Below are 15,431 nucleotides of genomic sequence, written 5' to 3'. Positions count from 1 at the left end.
TTTTGGATTTTTTACAAATCAATTAGTAATTTAATACGATAACTTTCATGAACTATTAAATTTTTTTAAAAAAACTCGTATTATTTAGTTATATTATGAAATTTTATAATTTTGCAGTCATGTTAATTACGTTTAGTATGTTATAGATACGGAGAAAAAAAATTTCAGAAAATAACCATTTCTGCAAAGATGTACCTTGAAAAATTAGTATGCTTATTGTTATTTTTTTTACACTATTATTTGAGTGAAACTTGTTTTTTTTTTTTAATGAATATAAATTTATTGACTTAAAAGTTGCTTTGAATGTTGGAAAGGGAGAAGGAAAGAATATACAATAAGGTTTGTCTTATTAAAACAAAATGTTTTTATCAAAAAACCAAATTTTGTTTTTCTTTTCCAGAATTTTTCACGCTTTATTGACGTTAGGTAATTTAATTATAATCCATTGATTTTATGCAAATTGCACAGTAAAAAAATGAACCACTCAGAATAACTTTTGATCTAATAATCGGAAATTCACGTAATAGGACTCAATCTTACTGGCGCTAGGGGGTGAATGAAAATATGGTAATTAATTAGTGCAGACGCGATATTAATTTAGGATATAATACACATAAACGTACTTTACATGGAGAACCATCAGTGGGTCAAAGAAAGAGTCGTATTTTAACCTGCAGTCTTCTCTGCGTAGCAAAACCGGTTTTTCAATGATAGTCGATAGGGGAATAGTGTACAGGGGAGAAACATTATCCCAATTTTGCCCATTTTCAAAACCGCCAGTGGGATAAATAAGCAAACACGTTTATATACACTGGTTATCATAAATTAAGGAAAATTCACAAAAATCGCGATAACTCAAGAAATTACACATGGAATTTTATGAAACTTACCCACAATATACAACACATAGTAAGGTATTAAACAACATAAAAAGAAATTATCAGACATTAATAGTAGTATAGAAATTAGCACATGTATAAAATAAACAAATTGGAAGTATCGGTTTGCAATAGAAAAAGTACCTTTAATATGGAATATGATTGCCTCTAGAAGCAATACAGCACAAACAGCGATGTGTGATGCTTTCAATTATGCGGTCTATCAGTTCAATAGGAAGTGAGAGCCATTGCTCTTGTAAAGCAGTTGCAAGCGTGGCAAGGGTCTGAGGGGGCGGATTGATGGCAGATACACGCCTCCCTAGAGCATCCCAAACGTGCTCGATAGGATTCAAGTCCGGGGATCGAGCTGGCCACTCCATGCGAGTAATTGTTTCCTGTTGAAGATAATCATCAACAATGCGAGCTCTGTGTGGTCTTGCATTATCGTCCTGTAACAGGAAGCAATCACCAATTGCCCCGGCATATGGGCGCACATAAGCATCAAGGATGTTGTCTCGATAAACCTGAGCATTCACGGTTCCCCTTGGAAAGACATGGAGGTATGTGCGCCCTCCTAAGGATATGCCTCCCCAAACACAGACACTGCCTCTTCCGTATGCATCTCTTTCACGGATGTTTGATGGATGATAACGGGTCCCAGGTTCTCTCCATATCAAATAACGTCTACTGTCACTTTCTAGACTAAACCTGGACTCATCCGTAAAGAGAACAGGCCTCCATTGATCTGACGTCCAGTGGACATGTTGTCGGGCCCACTGCAAACGGTCTCTCCTATGGCGTGATGTGAGCGGCACGCAAATGGCTGGTCGTCTCGCATACAGACCACCTTCGTGGAGCCTTCTGCGCACAGTTGACGTTGACACCAACCTTCCGGTGGCTGCAGCAAGAGAGGATCTAAGATGTGTCGGAGTAGCGGTTCTATTCCTGCGTGCACTTAATGTCAAATATCGGTCATCGGCACTGGTCGTAACAGTTGGCCGTCCTTGACTGAACCTCCTAGATGCCGAATCTGTGGTTTGAAATTGCCTCCAAAGTCTATGAACCACAGATGGACTCACATTTAGCCATCTGGCCACTTCTGATTGACTCTGCCCTGCCTCTAGTCTCCCGATGGCTCTCCATCGTAGTTCTTCAGGCAAATGATGCCTAGAGGTCATTATTACGAATTGGCTATCTCAGATTTTCAATGTCGCAATCACAGTAAAATTTGTGTGCTTTCTCTCAAACTTGGACTTTTATGCTCCAGGCAGATGACGTAAGCCGAGTGCAGCGCCACTAATTTGCATATTGCAATTTTACTCAGCTACTCTTAGTGGACAACATATGCAAATTTTGCACGGTTTGGCTTACTTTTGAAAGAGTTATCGCTATTTTTGTGATTTTTCCTTAATTTATGATAACCAGTGTATATACAGTGGTAGCCAAAAGTGTGGACACTTTTTGCAAGTTTCATGCTTTTCAACTTTGTAGGCTTGTAGAATATATTAATTTTCACTTAAATACAAACGTTTATGTATCAAATTGAAGGTAATTTAATGTAGAATTTGATAATAATACAGTATTGCAATATTTGTATTACAAAAAAAGTTGTGCAACTAATAGTAAGATCTTAGATTTGCATTTTTTTAAAGTGATACTTACACAATCAATACTTAGTAGGAGAACCCTTATTTTTTAAGACAGCTTCACATCGTCTTTTTATCGAGTGAACGATTGTTTGGAGTTCATCTTTCGTAATCACATGGTGCCAAGAATCAACTACAGCTTCACTTAGTTGTCTTTTATTGGATGGACGTTTTTTTCGTACAAGAATTTTCAAACGTCTACACAAATTTTCAATTGGATTGAGATCAGGGCTGTTTCCTGGCCATGGTAATATATCTATGCCTCTATTTTGAAAGCATGCTTTGCATACTTTAGCTGTGTGGCATGGAGCTGAATCCTGCTGAAAAATAAATGGTGCGTTGTTGGGGAAGAGATCCCTGATGGATGGTATCAATTTTGGTTTCAGGACAGTTTCGATGTATTTTTTGGCATATATATATATATATAGTCTTAATGCTAATTTTACTTGAGTATTTCTCCGTATCTTGAGAATATTTTAAGCAAATTGATAAAAATATTTTTGCGCACAATTATAAAATTCGTTTATCCAAAGATAATTCCATGCAAGAAATAATTTTGTTACAATTATTTATTCTTTTTTATAATTTTGTGAAAATAATCATTTCAGAATTAACATAATTTTTTTAAAAAATTTAACTTTGTTTGGCGAAATATAAAATTTGCAGGAAATCCCTCGAATAGTTCTTGAGAAATTAAATTTCAAATGTACGACTTTAAGTAAAATTCGATTTTTCAAGAACTAGTCAACTAATTTTGTTCAAATATACCATTTTGTGATCAGAAATTATATTTTAAGATGATTTAAAAATTTTGAGTACCTTGCACTTCAAAAATTTTTAGACTATTATTAAATGAAATAATTTTTATTTATTTATTTTTTTTTTTTGCATGGAATTTTTTTAAGATAAATGAATTTTGTTATTGTATACAAAAATTCTTCAATACTCTTAAAAAGTTCTCGAGATATGGCAAAATATGCAAAAAATAAAATTAATATTGAGGGGTCAAAACTTTCGACAGCTCTCCAAACCAAACTATTAGAACCGCATTTCCCAGATTGCTGCTACCTCCTATTTCCGAGGGTCAAAAAACATAATTCGTCCGAAAAAGATTATGTTTAATCAGAAAAAGTACGTTTTTGTGCAAAATCTTAACTTCAAATATCGTCAGAACTAACTAATTAGCATATTTCAGGCCACCCCCTCGAACCATTAAGGTTGAGTCATAGTGCATGAAAATCCGATCATTAGCTCAAAAGTAATTCAAGGAGTTTTTTTCTTTATTTTTTTTTTACTCACTGCACAACGCAATTAGAAGCTTGGGTTCTAAACAATAAATAATTAAAATAATATTTTAAAGTAAGCATTTAAGTATAATTGAAATGAAAATAAACAGTCTAAAATAATCTGCGTTAAATTTGTTCTGTTAACTTTCTAAGTAAAAGTATTGGGGATAAAATAAGGGAGTTAACGAAACCTGCTTCGTGGAATTTATGCACTTATAATTATGTTTATAAGGATAAATAATCTAATCTCACAATTACTCCTTAATTTAACGATATATGAATGAATCTGTTTAAACGTAAATTGCTCCTTTTAATCTATCAATGTCACAAAATAACATTTGGTACACTAAACACCATTATCACACCTACCCACTCGACTAAGTTTGCTTATCAAAACTAATTATTTTATTTGCTTTGCAAACCAGAACTAAAATGTAAGTCTAAGAATCTGCCTACGATTTTGTCTACTTCCTGTAAGGAGCTGTATGAACAGTAAAAACTGGAAAACCGTTTCTGAGAACAGGTCAGAACGGAAGAGAATCTTTAAGAAGGCCAGGTCTCACTGTGGGCTGTCATGCCAATTTTAATGATGTATATAATTTTATTGTTGTGTGTGTTCAATTGCATGGAAAGATCTACTATCATAAACTGCTAACTTATAATTAAAGTGAAACATAACAAATAAGTTGAAATTTAATAAATAAGTTAAACAGAAATACATAAAAATACTAAAATATTTCTTTTAACTGAACAGTTAAAAATACCCGATGTAATATATTACAATGTTTATGAAAACATTTTGCAATTCAAATCTCATTCCATTTGACTAATACTCATAAGGCGCGTTATTTATTTTGATAAACGTATATTTATTAAACATTTTTCTTAATAAGAAAATTCATAGGAAAAAAAAAATTGCTAAAATAAAATTTTAAATTATTTTTTTCATAAGTATGCATTAGTTTAAATATTTCGCAAGGTCACTCAAAAAAACAGCTTACTTTTGGTCTTTTCCAGGAAAACTGAAAAGGAGGCTTTTGATGATAGAATACTGATGTTTGTGTTGCAGGAAAATCAGCGTCTTCGAATAACTCGCCCCGTTTCGAATAACTTCGTTTGATTTTTTCAAATTCACTCATTGCCTGAAATTGAAAGAAGAACATTTATCAAAATAACAAAAACACTTTTTTGTACAACATTTAATCATAAAGCACAACACAGTTTTCCATTTTTGTCGGTGCATTTTTATTGACAAGAAAACCATATGGTAGGATTCAGTTTCCCACAGTAAACAAAAACACTCCCAATTCTTTACAAAGTTATAGTAGCAGTTTTTGTGCAAGGTGATAACAGTGGACAGACTAGTGATTTTAAGTCCTTAAATGCGTTTATCTCAAAATCAGGTTTTTACACATTTTCAAACACCTTAAACACGGTAACTCATGTCATTTTTAAAACAATTGTTTACATAATAATAGTGTTTATGATTATAGCGCACGTTTTGATCTACAGACTAGAAGAAAAATGTAGAATTTTATTTTTTGAGCATGATTTTTCGCAAACACACGTGCGGCAATTTCTTAAAAATTAGCTTTTGTTAAAGATTAGCTAAAATTGATCCCTAACACAGTAGTATATGCACTTACTTTTAATATAATCGCTCAAAACGTATAGTTTATAGCTTTCTAAATAAAATCCTCAAAGTATTTTTTCTTTGTTTTGTTTTGGGCGATAGAATTGTTTTACAGTGTTTCGCGTATATGCAAAAGAATTTTATATAAATATGGCAATTTAAAAAAATAAATTAATAATAATTTTTTATTTTTAGTTTTTTACCCATAATATAAAATATAAACTAGTTTTCTTTCAATTTTATATTCGTTGTCAAAACCAAGCGGATACCTTAAAGTTAGCAAAATTTAAATATTGGCTTAACACGAAACTCCGAATTTAGTTGCAAATCCAGCCAAATAAAAAAAAGAAAGGCTCCTCTCTCCTTATAAAGTATTCCAAAACACGCTATTTTAATGTTTTTTGAACCAAAAAGTCTCAGTTTCTACCTCATTTTGGCTAAGTGTTGCAGAAAATCAACTTTTTCTGAAGATGGCTGATTCTGCAACTGAATGGCACAATCCAGATGCAGGCAACTACATAATTATAGCTTTAAAATACAAGCAATAAATGCAAGACCAAATGTTTGCGTTATGATTAAACATTTGTGTTAAAATAATTGTGTTATCAAGCAATGTGTTAAAATAATTGTGTTATGATCAAACATTTTGTGTTTTTATTTATGTTATGATCAAACATTTGTGTTAAAATAATTGTGGTATCAAGCAATGTGTTAAAATAATTGTGTTATGATCAAACATTTTGTGTTTTTATTTATGTTATGATCAAACATTTGTGTTAAAAAAATTGCGTATGATCAAACATTTGTGATAAAATTATTGCGTATGATCAAACCTTTGAGATAAAATAGTGTTATGATCAAATATTTGTGTTAAAACAATTGCGCTGTGATCAAACATTTGTGTTTACATATGTCTTAGGATCAAACATTTGTAATAAAATAATTGCGTATGATCAAACATTTGAGATGGAATAATAGTGTTATGATCAAACATTTGTGTTAAATATTTGTGTTATATTTGTGCTAAAATATTTGTGTAATCATTTGTGTTAAAAAAAAGATCACAATCAGGATTTTTAATATAGCTTACTTAAAGATACGAATTCTATTTTTTTTAATTATTATTATTATTTTCGTGATTAAAATTAACACTGAAAGAAACAACAAATTTTTTTTTCATTTATTGTATAACATGCATTATGACTAGGAAAAATCCATTCAAATTTAAAAATAAAATGGAATTTATCATAAATTAGATCTTATAATTCTTTTACTCGTAGTTTGATAGTTTTGCTCACAACTGATTCACTAATTTTGTTGATTTTAAAAATTGTTTGAAAAGTAAAAATACATTGCATATAGGTGAAAAACTTATATTTTATGCGTCATTTGGCAACACTGACATTCAAATTGACAGCCTGACTTAAAAACCCTTGGGGTTTTTTGGCATTACTACACTATGGTTCGAGTAGTTGTATGATTATGATTGTATGATTTTTATGCCATGCTGTTAAGGTATCATTAAAAAATTACCAAATTTTACCACATTTATCAAAATTTTTCACGTATTGTTAAATCATATTTTACTGTTAATTTTACCAAAATCATTACCAAAACGAATCAGCAAAAATTACCCAGCTTTTTGGTGATCCAGAAACGTGTTAAATTTATCATATTCTGACAGTTAGACCATACTTTTTTTCTCAGTGTAAATCTTAATTCTTAACTTTTAAATACTTCTTTTTACTAAATAGACAATTTGACAAAATTTTAATATCAAAATAAACGACAAAATATCCCTTACCCTCCTAAAAGTCACAGTGAAAGTCATTATTGCCTTCTAAAGTTGATCATCGAAGTTCTTCTCGCTGTGTTATTTTGACCAATGACAACAAACGACAGGGAAAAGGACTCATTGACATTTATTGTGATCAATTGCTTGTGGCTATTAATGTAGGTTAGTTGACAGCTCAAAAGCAAGCTCGTTTGTTTTTCCTGCGCTTTCATAGACAAGGTGTAGTGGTTAGTAAGTAATTAATGTGACATCATTTACTGATTCTGGAAGCAGCTTACAAGACAATTCGTTTAAAAAAGAAGCGTGGCGAGAAAGGAAATCGCAATTGTTAGAAGTCGCTGACGCCCCGAAGCAAAACACTCATCTCTTTGTTATTCAAAGAGTAACCTTGAAATTAATATTGTAATTAAAGATCAACATACAATAGAGTCAGCTCCTTCACCTGCTTTTAAGTCTTTTAACATAACATTAGCTTACATTCAGTGTGAAATTTATGTGTTGCAATCGATGTACATACAAACCTTATTACAGTGACAATATATTGCAACACTTACTCATGCAAATTTTCATATTTTAATGAAGGGAAAGCAGTAATTTTACAGGTTATCTAGCTATTGTGCAGATTAACTTGGGTGATCCGGTTAAATACCAAAAAAGTGCTTCCCTTTTCAAACTATCCAGGTATTCTACAAACTATCTAGATAATCTGCATTTTACCTAATTGGCAATCGTTAAAGTGAAAATAAGAACTTTGGCGGAACAACAACATTTCTGTACTATTAAATTAACATAATGTGTGTTATCAATAAATTAAAGAACAAACAATTAACAAATTAATTGATAGAAAGAGAGAAACAAACTTTTGAACTTTAACCATATGAAAACCGTTAATGCTAACATTATCTAGGTCAATTGTAGAAAAATCTTGATTCCGCACTTTAATGTATCGCCCTAGATGATCTGCAGATTACCTAGGTAATGCGCATATTATGAGCTATCAAGCTTTAGCTGTAACAAATACATGCCACACTTGGGGGAAAAAAAATTGTTTATAATTGGAGATTTTGATATTTATTAATAAAATTAAACTACAAAATGGCATTCTAAATCACAGAGAACCAAACAACTCACCAACGGGGTTATTTCTAATGCTTGTCTTGTTTATAGTCAAACAGGTACTCCCAACCCCCAGGGAAAGAACACTAAAACTTTTAATTTATTACTGTTATTATTTTAGCATAAAATAAAGTTTTTTTATTTGGTCTTCAACAAAATATTTTATGAAGAATAAAATATAATTTCCTAACAAATTTAATAATAAAATTTTATATCATTAAAATTTAAATAATTTTTCTTTCGATATAAGGAAAACTAAAAACATTTCGTTGAAAACAAATTTTTTACCACAGAATACTTTTCACGAAAAATTGCATAAAAATAAATTAAAAATACATATTTAGATTTTTATGAATAAATTATTCAAATTTTTTTCCTTTCAATATAACTAAGTTTTTCCTTCCTGCAGTTTTTACTTTATTACATTCCTCTTTACAGTAGTTTGCCTCTGGTTTCCACGAACCTCTGTAATGGGGCTCAGAGGAATAAATTATTTTACAGATTGCAATATTTCACGTGTATGCATAACTGGCCTAAAACATACAGTCATGTGGTGTATGTACATACATTGAATATTTTTCAAGATTATGTTTATTACACAGTAAAAAAAGAACGGTTTCTCAAAGCTGAACTAAAATGTGTCAAAATAGCTCCGGAATATGTAGTCGAATTTGAAAACTTATTGTATTCTAAATTAAAATAGTATAAACTCCTTTTTGAGCAAAATGCATAGTGTCAATGATTTGATTGATTTGATTTTGATTTGTTCATTTACGTCACACTAGAGCTGAGCAATGGGCTATTGGCGACGGTCTGGGAAACATCCCTGAGGATGATCCGAAGACATGCCATCACAATTTTGATCCTCCGCAGAGGGGATGGAATCCCCGCTTCGGTACCCCGACGACCTGCACGCGAAGTCGAGCACTTTACGGTAGAACAGTTTAACGAGGACCAATACCACACACCTCGGTCCCTACGCAGACTGATCCAAGTGGTCACCCACCTGCTGCATAGTGTCAAAAGCGATGAGGAGTGAGAAATGTGCGAGAGAGATGTTCGTTGACTGCCAGCAGGATTTGATCCAAGGACCTACGGTATCGGAGTAAGATGCTGTAACCACCATAGCTGTACTCTCCAGTCAAGGAAGTAATAGGGAGCTTTATATCGTGGTGGCCGCAATGACACATTATGACATGCATTCCATTCGCTTAAAAGTTTCTAAGATACAGCGAAATAAGCAGAAAGTTAAATTAAATTTACCGATCTCCTGAATGATTGGGAACCTCTTATTAACGGCCGAAGAATCTTCATCTGTTAAATGGTGACTGGTGCACGTTAAATCTATCGGAGTCGCAAAGTCTTCCAAGTTATCCAGGAGTTCCCTTGTTTTCTGTATTGGGTTCAAAATTGCAAGGCTACGGAGTTAAACATTGATAACCGTAAACTCAAAATTCGGGTCAGCTGTTCAACGACGGTAATAAAAAAAAACCTTTTATACTGTGTAGTGATTTAGATTTCAAATGATTTTAGATTCAGATGCATTACATTAAAACTAGAATTCCTTAACAACAGGGGAGTTTAGATGCTCTAAAGTAGCATGTAATATAAAAAATAAACGAAACTTTGAAATTCTTTCTAAAAAAATGCTTAATCGATATTTAAGAGCTGTAGTGGCTCAATGGATAGAGGTAACCCAGTGAGGTAAAATTCGAGCGATGGCTGGTCGATTTGAATTCTGCTCTCTACTCGCACTGACAGCAGCATTGGCTCAAAATACCCTAAGTGGTAGACGGATCATAAGTTAGAATCCCTTTGCTCACGGGCTAACCATGTCAGGTTTTCCTCCCCATGTAACTCAAAAGCGAGTTATTTCCATCGAAATAATCCTCCACTAAGGGTAGTTGGTCTAAATACAAGAATTCACTTGTTTTCTGGGTTTAATTCAGAGGTGCAAATTACGGAGTTGAACATTCATAACTGTAAATCAAAAAAAAAAAATGTTTTCTGCTTTCCAAAGACAAGAAGTAGCCTTTAAAAATGTAAAAATTATGTATTTCGATTTATCCCAGATAATTAGCAGCTTCTTTTATTTTCGATGCTCTCCAAAAAGGACAAGTAGTCTAAAAAAATAAAAAAATAAATTGTTTTTTTTTCAACATGGCATTTTTTAAGCAATATAAAAAAAAAAAATCTCAAATAGTCTGAAGGACGACTATTTCTTACAGTCTTGGAAAAATCGGTACAGCTCTGAACTATATTATGTGTACCATATTCTTAGGAATTAGCTACAACCATAATTAAGATGTCAACTTGAATCATGTTAATCCGTGATAATCTCATAATAAAGTTTCAAAAGTGTAATCATATGGTTCAACCAAGTATCGTATGAACAGTTGGAGAAAATGTGAACCTCATTACATTTCGATGTGTACAAAAATGTCAAAATACCAATAGAAGAACAATTTTAGGTTAATTAGATATTTTTAAAGATGAGATATTAAAGATATTTTGATTTCAGCTTTTCGAAATCTTGCATATGAAGCATGAATGTGGATAGATAATTGTTTATCGATATTTAAATAAACAAATTGCTACTAACATGCTTGTGAGTTATTGTTTTTGTTAACTTACAATGATTTTTGTTGAATTGCAAATTTCTGGTTAGGGCAGAAAGCAATCAAACAAACGTCTTATTTAATTAAACCAAGCGTCTTCGTTGGAGGTATGATAAATAGGGTGTTTACAGGCTGACTTATGCATAAATAAATGAATGGGAAAATTTCGTAAGGGAAATGCATAACCACATGCAGCGGTTCGTATTTCTTAACAAAATTTATGAATTGCAAGTCATGATCTACATTCCTTAAAAATGAAGAAATGAGTGTTAAAAAATCTTCGACGTGCATTGATATCCTGGTAACGAGGCAACCATACACTTGTGAAAGAAGTACGTTTTGATTTTAGTCATACTTCATATGGATTTTAGATGTAAAATAAAAATCATATAAATATAAAATAGTTTGCTACATAAAGTGCTTGTAAAATTGATTTACCGGTATTTTCGTTTTCTTTTTCGCACATAAAATACATAATTTAAAAAATAAACTTATTATAAATATAAGAAATTGTTTCACCTCAGTTCATTTCATAAGAGTATATTTTTACGGGGCTTACGGAAGCAAAATTCCTTTCTCTAAATTTCTAGCAATAAGCGCAGCCCTTCTATAGCGTTATCCCATAAAAATTATAATCAAAAAAATTGTACAGTCAAAAATAAAACATAACTTTTAATTATACAGAATGTGAGCTAATAAACGAAATTAGCTATGATCAATTTCTTTTATTATTTACTAAATATTAATTCTATTTTAATTATGGAGAATTATACTTTCTTACATTTTCTCAAACTTTTTTATTTTTCGAGTGTATTTAACTATAAGCATTTAACTATAGCAGAGTGTATTCACATTTAACTATAAGCATTTAACTATAGCAGACTGTATTCACATTTAACTATAAGCAATTAACTATAGCAGAGTGTATTCACATTTAACTATAAGCCTTAAACAGTTCAATAGAAACAATCAAAATATTGATGCTACCGAAAATGTATCGAATACGTTTTTTTTTTCAATATATCTGCCTGGATTCAATTATGCAAGTTTAAAAAATATCCCTTGAAAGGTACAAAAATATATATTTTACTTTAAAGCAAATTTAAGTTTTAGGTGTTCCTCTGAAATTTTAAATTTTGAATAACTTTTTTTTAACCTTCTTGATGAATTATCTTATATCTTAGAATTTGAGCTTCTTGAACTTTTCAAACAAGTCGGCCTTGTTTATTTAGTAACATAATATTTCTATAACATAATGAACTTTCATAAAAAGATAATACAAAATACAGATAGCAGCAATGACGTGAGAACTACTGATAATATACAGAAAGAATTCGAGTTTATAAATATTTTAAGCATAATTTCACAAAATGATGCTCATCGACATTTACCACAATTATATCTTATGATCTTATATCTGATATTAAAGGCTTGGAAAAAAATAAAGCCATACTTTTTCCAAAGGTGAAATGCTTATATCAAACTGCTCCTTAATATAATTTCCAGATAGGCTCTTTTACAAGAGTGCTTAATTTCCTTTGGATGTAATTTAGGGAAACTAAACACTGAAGCATATTATTGTCTAGTTAAAAGTGATATGTTTCACCAAAGAATATTTGACAATTTAAAAATAAAACTTATAATTACAACACCTCAAGCCATTTCATACATGCTATATCATGAGAATTCTATCATGAACACGTGCTTAAAATAAATTGTACATCAGAAATAAATGGTGCCTCCATTTTTAATATCAAAGTAAAACCTTTTAAAACAATAAAAAATAAAGATATGGTAAACAAAATTCGTTGTTTCAAGTAAACAACTTAATTCTGATAAAAGAAATGCGAATGCAAAATAATTAAAATAATTTATATCTTTTATTAAATTTATATTAAAAAAACGATTTTTAAAAACAGTAAAATATTATGCTAAAATTGATATTGAATTTCATTGTAAACATTTGTATGTGTTTATGATCATTTATTATCTTAAATAATTTTAAAACTTATTAAAATTATATTTTAGCTTGGTTATTTAAAAAGCTAAAATTCTCAGTTTCGGAAACTCATATTAAAAGGAAGATAACTTTTTTAATGATCAAGAAATATAGTCAGTTTACATCATCGCTGTTATTTATTTTATTTTACTTTTATAAGGATAATTACTACTCGGTTAAGATTCTGAGTGGCAAATAACCTATATTGACAGAAGGAGCAATTATCGGTTTTCGTTCTCGATTTCTATAAATAGAATTTGAAGGAAATTTTTTGATCAAAATACCTAATAATAGCTACTTTTTTCGCAAAATGATTAAATTGTAAGATGTGTGTGCTTAATAGGACTGTATTTCTAAATAGCATAGCTATTAATGACACTAAAAAAAAAAACTTGAAAAAAGAATTATATATATCTATATATATATATATATATATATATATATATAAATAAAGTGATAGTCATTAAAACTTTTTATTCTGTTTTATATGCAATTTGGAATTGTGGAATTTTAAATTGAAAGATAAATGTTCTAAAAAAATGGAAAATGTTCTAAAGAATAAAATAATTTGAACTTAATGATGAATAAGCAGCTAATTAATAAACTGACCAATCATTTTTAAAAAAAAGAAAGTTTGATCTAATTTTAATTACTTAGGGAAAGAATTCTACTTAAAAGAGAATAAATTTGAATATTTCTAAACTTAAAATTAATATAATAATTAGGTCTTAGTGATACAAACAAAGAATTGATTAGTGTAAATGTTTAAATTAGTGATAAATCACACTTCCTCGCATTAAAGTTTTACATTATACTTTCCCTTAATATTTTTTTTCCAGAGAGATACTTTACAAGTTCCCGGAATTTCTATCAAAATAACAGCATAGATACAGAAATATCTTATCATTGTCTTGGAATTCGTGGTGCATTTATACAAAAAATTTTCTCCAAAACAATATGAAAATGCGACTAATAATTATATTGCTCCAAGCCCATCAGTTTTAACATTATTAAAATTTGCACCGCCTTATACGTATTATGAAATGGTAAAAACACAACACTGTAAATTTAGTTTTTTTAAAGAAAAATAACTTTCTCGCAATTGGGTTCAACCTAAATTCTCTAATACTAAAATATTTAAGCGAAAATAATATTTGTTGATAGTTAATCTCTGTTTAAGTCTTAAAAGTCATGATTATCCAGAATATATATCATGAATATATGTTTACAATTTTCAACGGAACTAAACAAATAAAAATCTGTTCCATGTGGATAATTTATATCTGAATACTTTATACATCGCAAGAAAATAAACAATGATATCCTTCACTTTTATTTTTATTCATTTAAAAAATTTTGATTCGTTGTCATGACAGACGGGAAGAGATTAATCAAACAGCCTACACTGTAATAGGCTGCATTAAAAGAATTACATTTAGGATTAAATGATATTCCTTTTCATTTATTGATTTTAACGTTTAAAAAAAAATACAAAACTGGTTGCCTAATAAATTTAAACATTTACTGTAATCAATAAGACCTAATTTCAATATTTACATCTTCTTTTAATGCTATTTAAATATTAAAATATAGCTATAATATTTCTTTCAACATTTAAAGCTTTACTTAATAGAAACAGGAAATGCATTATAACAGCCAAAGAATAAATTATACGGAAATGTCATTTTTAACGTTTTTTACATACCCAACAACTCATGCCCTTTCAACAAGCATGAATCTAAACATTAAATACATTCCACGAGTTGTACATCAGCCATAAAACACGGATTTAATAGTCATTATGTTGGGTTTGTAAATCAATGATGCGAATAAACTTACCCACGAATCAGTTACGGCAAGATATATTGTATCCATCTTGGTAGACATTTGGAATAACACGCCCGAATAACTTCCGCTCTGTCAGGTAATACGAAATAAATGTTATTCATTCATCCTCTTAATTAAGAATGCTGAAAATACCTCTCAACTCAACCTACAGAGTTTACGAAGTTTCTGATTATTGAGTGAACTCCGTCACCATCAAACACGGTAGGTGTTCCATCCTACGCGCCTCAAAACATTCTTCAAAAGCAAACGCAGAAATATAATACAAAACCTCACAATATGTGAAGATATTTTCCGTCATTGTCCTTCATAGTTAGGTGTCCATGGAATTTGTGAAAGATGTGTTTTGTTATATCATCGCATGAATCACCCACCCAGGCATATTACCTTCTGTTTTGTAGCTTTTCTCCCTGTTCTAAAAACATAACACTTGTATGAAACAAAAGCTAAATGCCATAAAAAGCGTCGCCTTCGAAAGTAGCATTTCTCTTTTGTCTGCAAATAATAAATAGGCTGCTTTTAGTATATAAATCAACCTTGGTGATTTTGCTTCTACTAAATGTTTTTATTTTTTTAAATGGAACACTTTTGTTTTAAAAATGTACACACTTTACA

General features: G+C 30.4%; 1 protein-coding gene across 3 annotated transcripts in view; it reads right to left on the bottom strand.

The window, feature by feature from the left end:
• CalpC (calpain C) overlaps positions 1 to 15,431 on the bottom strand; it is a 77,389-nt gene that overhangs the window by 47,748 nt on the left and 14,210 nt on the right. Inside the window, exons 1-2 of one of the 3 annotated variants that reach the window (XM_016068653.3) lie at positions 14,811 to 15,057; positions 4,812 to 4,952 (exon numbers count right to left, since the gene is read on the bottom strand). In XM_016068653.3, coding sequence (XP_015924139.1) covers positions 4,812 to 4,952; positions 14,811 to 14,858 — 189 coding nt within the window. In that variant the 5' untranslated portion in view covers positions 14,859 to 15,057. Of the gene's footprint in view, positions 1 to 4,811; positions 4,953 to 7,247; positions 7,397 to 14,810; positions 15,058 to 15,431 lie in introns of those variants that run through there. The other 2 variants (XM_021147026.4, XM_016068654.3) reach the window with 2 other exon arrangements.

This window comes from Parasteatoda tepidariorum, chromosome 7 (genome assembly GCF_982258835.1).
Source record: "Parasteatoda tepidariorum strain Cologne lab strain chromosome 7, Ptep-v5.0, whole genome shotgun sequence".
Taxonomy (NCBI): Eukaryota; Metazoa; Arthropoda; class Arachnida; order Araneae; family Theridiidae; genus Parasteatoda; species Parasteatoda tepidariorum.
This window is presented reverse-complemented; position numbering and strand designations above follow the sequence as displayed.